Source organism: Apis mellifera, linkage group LG4 (assembly GCF_003254395.2).
Source record: "Apis mellifera strain DH4 linkage group LG4, Amel_HAv3.1, whole genome shotgun sequence".
In the NCBI taxonomy this organism is placed as follows: Eukaryota; Metazoa; Arthropoda; class Insecta; order Hymenoptera; family Apidae; genus Apis; species Apis mellifera.
Genome location: NC_037641.1, coordinates 2,831,415 through 2,839,210, shown reverse-complemented (window position 1 = coordinate 2,839,210; position 7,796 = coordinate 2,831,415). Strand labels below are relative to the sequence as shown.

Below are 7,796 nucleotides of genomic sequence, written 5' to 3'. Positions count from 1 at the left end.
AGCGCAAGCGCTCTTTCATAGATCGCGCTTTTCTTATAAGCAACTCGATGGACTAATGGCAACCAGTGACGTCACTGCAGAAAGAAGATTCATTCACGAATATTCGACGCCTTCGTATCTGTAAGGCCAAGGACCTTCTCTTGGAAATTAGGCATACGTAACCAATTTAATTCCTAAAAAGTACTTCCATACAGAATATAAATTATGATTCTATTTCATATGATATCTCAGAATAAATTTTATTTATTTATTTTTTAAAATATTTTTTTTACATCTTTTTAAAAATGCTATTTATTATTATTATATACAGGATATTAATATATTTGTAGGACATTTTTGGAGAATTGATTATAGAATGTTAAACAAATACAAAAATTTTAGTTGAATTTATTATTTTATTATTAAGTTATAAGCAATTTAAATTTATGTTATAAGCGAGATGAAAATAGAATGAATTTATTCTATCTCCGTTACATTCCTATCACATTATTTTTATCTTATTTCATCTAATATAAATTTAAATTGCTTATAATTTAATAAATAAAACTCAATTGATTTTTGTATATTAACTTTTGTTTGATATTTAAATATGAAATATTGATCCTTCAAAAATGTTTCATAATTATATTAATCTTGTATATTATTTTAATAATTAACTATTATGTGAATATTATATAATAATATAAATTCCATTTATAAAATTCGATTAATTAAGAAGTTATCATGACATATTATACTATAAATTTTTAATAATAAAATCAATATATTTATTGATATTGAAATTATAATTTCATATTAATAAACTTGTATTTTTAAATTTTTAAATTTTAATGTATAATAGAAATTAAAATGTTATGTTATAAATCTTTTTATATGTTTTATAATTTATAGTATTAAAATATAATTCAAGATAAATTCAATTTAGCATTTTAAATATATGTAATAATATAATAATTTTACTATTTTTATATTTTGTTTATTAATTTGATGTATCAACACACATATGTATATAAGAGGTATTTAAAAATATTATCTCTGATTTAAGGATTCATAGTTAAATGTTAAATATAAAACCAATTTGTGATTGGTTAAAGAAACAAACAATGCTCCAAACAGAATTTGTATTTAGAAAGAAGAACCAATGAAATGAAGTGTTTTATATGATTATATTGTCCGTGAGTGTCTACCTTATTTTAACTTTTTGCCTTTAACCTGACGAACTACAAGTAAACAATAATCAACAAAGGAGCATTGCACAAGATCTATATATTAATTGTTCTTGTCAGTTTAAGTATATAGGTAAATTCATAATGGTAAGTTCTTGTCAATATTCAATTATTTCTTATAGTGTTTATATGATTTATCTTAATATAAGATAACCTCAAACGTAATCGAGATTTTCTTCTTAGGATGTATTTCTAATGATTCGACGAAAAAATATGACAATATTTACTGATGCCAAGGATAATACTACAGTTCTTGAGCTTAAAAAAATTATAGAAGGTAAGGAATATATAATTTATATGTATTATATTAAATAAATAAATTATAATATTTTATATTATAATATTTTTCAAAAGAAATTTCAATTTTACTTTTTCTTCTTTTTTATTTAAATTTTCATAAAATTTATGAATACTAAATAGATATATATATTTATAGATTTTAATTTAAAATAATTTAGAATTAATGTAATTTTTTTATAGGTATTTTGAAAATATCACCTGTGAATCAACAGCTGTTCAACAAGGATAATGTTCTTATGTCAGATAGTAAATTTTTATCTGATTATGGATTAACATCAGCAACTGCAAAACCACAATGTCCTGCATTAGTAGGATTAGCTATACGTCAAGATAATGGTCAATTCGAACCTTTAGAGATGACACCATTTTCATTACCACCTGATTTACCAGATGTTATGAAATCTCAAGAAACTAATGGACAAGAACAATCACCTTGAAACATTGTGAAACAACTGATGATAAAGTGTTGAATTCAATACAATTTTATAATTGTCAAATATTTCCAAAAAGGCTAACAGCTTAAGCAAACATGATGTGAATATTAGGTACATACAAGTTTATACGAATATTAAAAGTGTCTTGAGGCTTTTTAACTTCTGTAGGTAAGACTACTGTTAACTTTTTGGTTAATTAATTTTTTTTATTTTTGTTGTTTTTTGTGAGTAATGATCAAGTATTATTTGTACTTGACCATTTGACTGAAAAAAATAATAAAATATAAAATTTATAATACAGTACACCATTCAAGTTTATTGTAATCTTTTATAGGTATAAAAATGTATCAACACTTTGTTATTATTGCCAAGATAGATCAAATACCTCAGTCAGATGTAAATTATGATTGTAGTTTGTATTTTATCTTACAATGTTTTGTAATTTTCCCTATAATTTAACTCATATCCAATTCATTTTTTTAGTTTATAAATTTCCATAAATTTTTTTTATTAAGCTTTAAATATAAAACGCCTCAAATTTTGTAAAATATATATAGCAACATCAATTTATTACTTAAAATGCAAAATTAAAAAATATTAATTGTAAAAACTTTGAAAATTAAGTTTTACAATTACAAAATAGAAATTTGAAAATGTGATACATTATAAATAGTGTACGTAATTTTAACAAATTGATTACATTTGATACATTAAATCAAGTAAATAATCATTTTGGTATAAAATACAATATTTCTATCAATTATATTTTGCTATACCATAAAATTTTGTTAACTTTATTTGTGTGTTCGTTATTTTATTTATTTGATGAATTGCATGTATATTTATTACATAGAATTATGGATTGAAAAATGATATACTTCTATGCAGTATTATGAATACATTAAATGTATTCATATATTTAATATATAAAATACTCTCAAATATGTTGCAGTATCATTATTCAAAAATAACAATGTAACACATTAAATAAGTAAAGCATTAAAAATATAATGCAATTGTTTCCTCTAAACTAATAATATTATTAAAAATTAAAATATCACTGTACTGTAATAAATTAATTTAATTATTGAGTTATATGCATTAAAATATAATATTCTTAAAATTATTAAACAATGGTTAATATGTGTAGACATTATTAAGAAAATTTGGATGCTAATAACATTTATAAATATACACTATTGCAATAGTAATTTATATAAATTTACATATCTTTAAACTAAAAATAATGGATAATTACAACATATAAACCAAGACAGTTGATATCTATATAAGCATTTAACTTACTATGCATAAAAAATACATTTCATCTTAAATATATCATAAAGTTTGTACGAAAGTATGAATATTATTAAGTTAAGCAATTAATATACTCTCTCAAAATAAATAAATTAATAAATAAGGCACTATTCAATACATTTTTAATATATAATTTAAATTTTCAAATACTGAACATTTAAAATTAGTAGTGCCTTTTATAAAACAATTAAGCAATTTTTAATCATATGAAATAGTAAGCAAATATTAGATTATTTTGAATAAAATCATTTCAATTTATTATTATATTCATATTCTCTTGGCTACTATATATAATTCTAAATATAAAATGTTAACAAATTTCATTTCTAGTAAATATTATACAATGTTTACTTATAATTGATTTAAATAAATTTACTAATATCGCTCTAATATTTTACTTGTATTTATATTTTACAATTTATATAGATTTATATTGTTTATATTTTAATATAAATATCTTTTATATATCATAAGATATATAATAATTAAACATTTCTAATTATTTTTGTTTTTATTTAAAAACATTTTCATAATAAATTCTTTATAATATTCTTTCTTACTTGGTATATAATGGCCTCCTTCATGTGTCATTTTTATTTTATTTATAAACATTTCAGCAATTTCTTCTGCCATTTCTGTTAAAGAATGTAATAATTATTTATATTATTAATTTAAAAATCAACAATCTTACCTGTTGGTATAACTTTATCAGTCTTTCCATATATGTGTAAAGAAGGTATGTCTATTTTTCCATCATAATATATTGCATGAGGTGCACATAATGATTTAAATCCCGATATAATAATTGCAAAATCAAATTTGATTTGTAACACTAATAAGAATATTATTTTTAATATTATAAATCTTATTTTATAATTAATATTTCTTTTAATAATTCTTTTAATGATTTCTTTTTATATAAACCATAAACTTACAATTTTTTTGTTGCATAAAACAAAGTATAACAACAAATGCTGCACCTTGTGAAAATCCTAAAATGCCATCAAAAGGTCCAGATTCTTGAAATACCTTTTCAATTACAGTTATACTATCTTCAAAACCTATAACTGAGTTACTTGGCACAATTGCTTTAAATATATGATCTTTTGTATTGAACCACCATCCATATGCTAATAGTTATAACATTTATTTTCATTTTATTATTTTAATATTAAATTATTTATAAATTAAAAATATAATTATTAATGATTAATTATATAATATATAATATACATATATAAATTTTATTTATTTATTTAATCAAATATAAAATTTGTGAAATACCTTCTTCAACATCATCAATATCAAAATTACTTTTCATTGGAACTTTATGTGGTGCCTTTAAAAATATGAAATCAATTTCTCTTTTAAATCCTTTTCGTAAAGACCCTAATTTTGTTTTAAAAATATCATCTGATTGAGCATATCCATGAATTGCAAGTATCTAATATATAGTATGAATATATAGTATTTTAAGAAACATTTTTATTTATATTTATATAATGATTATTTCTTACCCGTAATTTATTTGTTAAATTACTCATAATGTTAATAAATTACTCAAAATAATTATATTTATCATTTAGCTTTTATCTTTTATTAAATTAGAAACATTACAAAAGATAACTTTTTTTATATTGTAATCGAAATAATTTAATCTTATTTAATAAAAGGTATAGATTATATAGCTTTCTATATTATTTATAGAATAATAAAAATAGCAAGCGTAAATCAAGATTACACAATTTAAACATTAAAAAGATAGGTTAAGATGCATAAGGTTGTCAACGCCATAGAATTATATTTTGACAGTTGACAAATTCATAATTGTATCATGAACTTCTCTAAAAAATATGAAAGAATTTTCTAAATATCTGATTTTTCTTTCGCATTTAATATAAATATTTAATATTTAATATAAATATTATAATATTACTTACAACTACTTACAACTATTTTGGATTTTAATGTATTTATCAAATATTTATTTTATTTGTATTTATCAATCAATATCCGCCATTGAATATATTAAATTCCATTGATGTTTTAATAAAACATGTTTATTTATGTCAAAATCGAAAGTAAATTAAAGAAATGATATTAATTTTATAAAAATTTAATTTATTAATTACGTATTTAGAATCTAACTTTAAAATTATATTAATTTGTATTATTATATTATATATTATATTATATATATTATATTATATATATATTATATATTATATTATATTAAAACACAATATAAATTAAAAATGATTTATTGATATTGGAAAAACCATAAATAAAACATGAAATGTAAAGATGCAATATTTTTTTTAAATATAAAATTTTGATAATAGATTTTTTTACATATTTCATTTAGTATGAAAATTAACAAAAATTAAAATACTAAGTATTCATTTTCTTTGAAATAATTTCATCAACATTAAGAAAATAATATTTCTTTGCATCATTAAATAAAAGTAATATCCTTAAAAATAATATAGATACATAATTTACAATAATATTCTTAATTAATTATTTAGATATGAATATTTAAAGATCACTAAGATCTACAGCATCAATTTCTATATTACTAATATTTTCATTATTTTGATTATTTTCTTCTGTTTCTTCTTCATTTTTTCTAGGAAAATCTAATTTTGCCCATGATCCAGATTCTGCTTTCTTTAATTTGATCTCAACTTTAGTAGGAAGCATATTAACACTACTTTGTGTGACATCAACAATCTATAATTTATACAAATTAATAATAAGAATTTTAATATGTTTAAAAATTATTTTAAATTATATAAAGATATATATATATATATACATACTCCTCTCAATTCTATATCAAGATTATATCTAGAATTTTCTTCTATAAAGAATAAATCTACAGATAATCTTATAGGATTTAATTTAATAAATGATTGATCTGGTTGATATTTTTTAGCATAAATTGAAACTACAACAAATGATCCCGTTTGATGCCAATCCATTCTGCATTTAACTTTTTTATCAGTATTCTGAAAAATAATAAGTTTTTTTATAAAAAATTTATTAAAATATTTAAAAATATTATTAAAACTTATATCATTACATAGAATATAAATAAAAAATATTCAAATAAATATTTAAAGTTTACTTTAGAAATCCAAATATGTTTTCCTTGTGTACATCCTGGTTGTTCTAAAAATGTAGAAAAATCTGTAGTTTTTTTTTGGCAACAAGACCAATATTTCATTCCTTCATGAAAAATAGGAGTTCCAGGATGATGATTACATATTTCATTTTCAGATGCAGGACCATTATATGTAGCTTTACATGAATTATTTTTACAACTTTGTCCAATTTGAATTTTAGTATCAAATGTACTTTTTGATACATTAGAAATTAATCCTTTAATTTGTTCTAATAAATTAGGTGATACATTGGGAGTTAATGTCATTTGTGGAGTATCAAAAGGAGGCCTTTCTAAAATAGGTTCATTGATAAGAGGTTGAGCGATTACTTCAATTATTTCATTTGATTTTGACTTATCAATAATAGGCTTTTCTGGCTCTATTGGTTTAATATTTGAATGACATGATTTTGCACAGCCTTTAATATTTAAAAACTCTGTGAAATCTGTACATTTCTTATTACAACAAGACCAGCCTTTATAAGCATCATGAAATACTGGATGTCCAGGATGATAAATACAGTCTCCTGGAGAAATAATAACAATAATTGTTATTATTAAAATCTTTTTACATAATTTTTAATTATAAATTGAAAAAATAAATAAATAATTTTTCAAATTATCAGATTTTTAACTTTTCTAATATAATTTATTCTCTAAATATTTAACGCACCTTCTTTATTGTCATTCGGATCAAACTTTTTTCCACAACCACGATTATAACAGTGCAATAAAGTTGCTTCTTGCGACATTTTTAACTTTCTTTTATTTTAATTTATATGTATACGTATTATATGGGATTATAAGAACGTCAACTATACAAGTTGCAATAACGTTAGCAAATGATTAGTACATAGTAGTACTGATTATAACCTTTCTGTTTTTACAGTTCCGAAAAACTTCTAGCATGTTCTAGAGAATCTCAACCTCTAAATAAAGCATTTAATAAAAGTTTGAATCGATTGTAATGAACATATTATCATGAACAATATAATAATAAGACCAGAGTTATATTAAAATTTATAAAAATTATTTAAAAAAACAATCTTTTAAAAATATTTTTTTTTTATACAATTATATTGTAGTTACTATTTATTATTGTCAAATATAAAAGAAATAATAAAAAATATGACATATTTAAAATAAATTAAATAATATTTCAAATATTACAGTTGATTACCACTGAATATATTTTAAAATCAAGCAACATTTCCATGTATTTTATATTAGAAGAAAAATTATTTATATTGAATATTAGTTTTAAAAATACATGATACAAAGTTGTAAGAAGTAAAGTACTTATAATATGTGAATATTCTTAAAATATAATAATAACAAAATTTAATATGTATA

The 7,796-nt window shown here is 20.2% G+C and overlaps 3 protein-coding genes across 3 annotated transcripts; 1 reads left to right on the top strand and 2 right to left on the bottom strand.

The window, feature by feature from the left end:
• Positions 1-69: 69 nt before the first annotated feature.
• On the top strand, positions 70-2,384 carry LOC551511 (elongin-B). The gene is made up of 4 exons (XM_623905.6): positions 70-180; positions 1,046-1,313; positions 1,410-1,503; positions 1,707-2,384. The coding sequence occupies exons 2-4, from the start codon at positions 1,311-1,313 to the stop codon at positions 1,961-1,963; spliced, it is 354 nt and encodes a 117-aa protein (XP_623908.1). The 5' UTR covers positions 70-180; positions 1,046-1,310; the 3' UTR covers positions 1,964-2,384.
• A 1,371-nt stretch (positions 2,385-3,755) lies between these two features.
• Positions 3,756-4,861, bottom strand: LOC100576898 (esterase CG5412). The gene is made up of 5 exons (XM_026440074.1): positions 4,795-4,861; positions 4,562-4,721; positions 4,213-4,407; positions 3,969-4,109; positions 3,756-3,912 (listed from the first exon to the last, which is right to left on the bottom strand). The coding sequence occupies exons 1-5, from the start codon at positions 4,819-4,821 to the stop codon at positions 3,773-3,775; spliced, it is 663 nt and encodes a 220-aa protein (XP_026295859.1). The 5' UTR covers positions 4,822-4,861; the 3' UTR covers positions 3,756-3,772.
• Positions 4,862-5,774: 913 nt separating this feature from the next.
• LOC412067 (cysteine and histidine-rich domain-containing protein) lies at positions 5,775-7,794 on the bottom strand. Its single transcript, XM_395533.7, has 4 exons — positions 7,117-7,794; positions 6,408-6,970; positions 6,100-6,288; positions 5,775-6,010 (listed from the first exon to the last, which is right to left on the bottom strand). Exons 1-4 carry the CDS (start codon positions 7,193-7,195, stop codon positions 5,816-5,818), a joined length of 1,026 nt encoding a protein of 341 aa, XP_395533.2. The 5' UTR covers positions 7,196-7,794; the 3' UTR covers positions 5,775-5,815.
• Positions 7,795-7,796: the final 2 nt, after the last annotated feature.

Bases quoted from the DNA above. Each gene is read 5' to 3' on its own strand.
- LOC551511 (XM_623905.6), top strand. The intron at 1,504-1,706 runs GTAAGGAATATA...ATTTTTTTATAG, and splicing joins GCTTAAAAAAATTATAGAAG to GTATTTTGAAAATATCACCT.
- LOC100576898 (XM_026440074.1), bottom strand. From the start codon at position 4,821: ATGAGTAATTTAACAAATAAATTACGG. The intron at 4,110-4,212 runs GTAAGTTTATGG...TATTCTTATTAG, and splicing joins TTTTATGCAACAAAAAAATT to TGTTACAAATCAAATTTGAT. The intron at 3,913-3,968 runs GTAAGATTGTTG...ATTCTTTAACAG, and splicing joins TGATAAAGTTATACCAACAG to AAATGGCAGAAGAAATTGCT.
- LOC412067 (XM_395533.7), bottom strand. From the start codon at position 7,195: ATGTCGCAAGAAGCAACTTTATTGCACTGTTATAATCGTGGTTGTGGA. The intron at 6,289-6,407 runs GTAAACTTTAAA...ATTATTTTTCAG, and splicing joins AACATATTTGGATTTCTAAA to AATACTGATAAAAAAGTTAA. The intron at 6,011-6,099 runs GTATGTATATAT...TATAAATTATAG, and splicing joins TTGATATAGAATTGAGAGGA to ATTGTTGATGTCACACAAAG.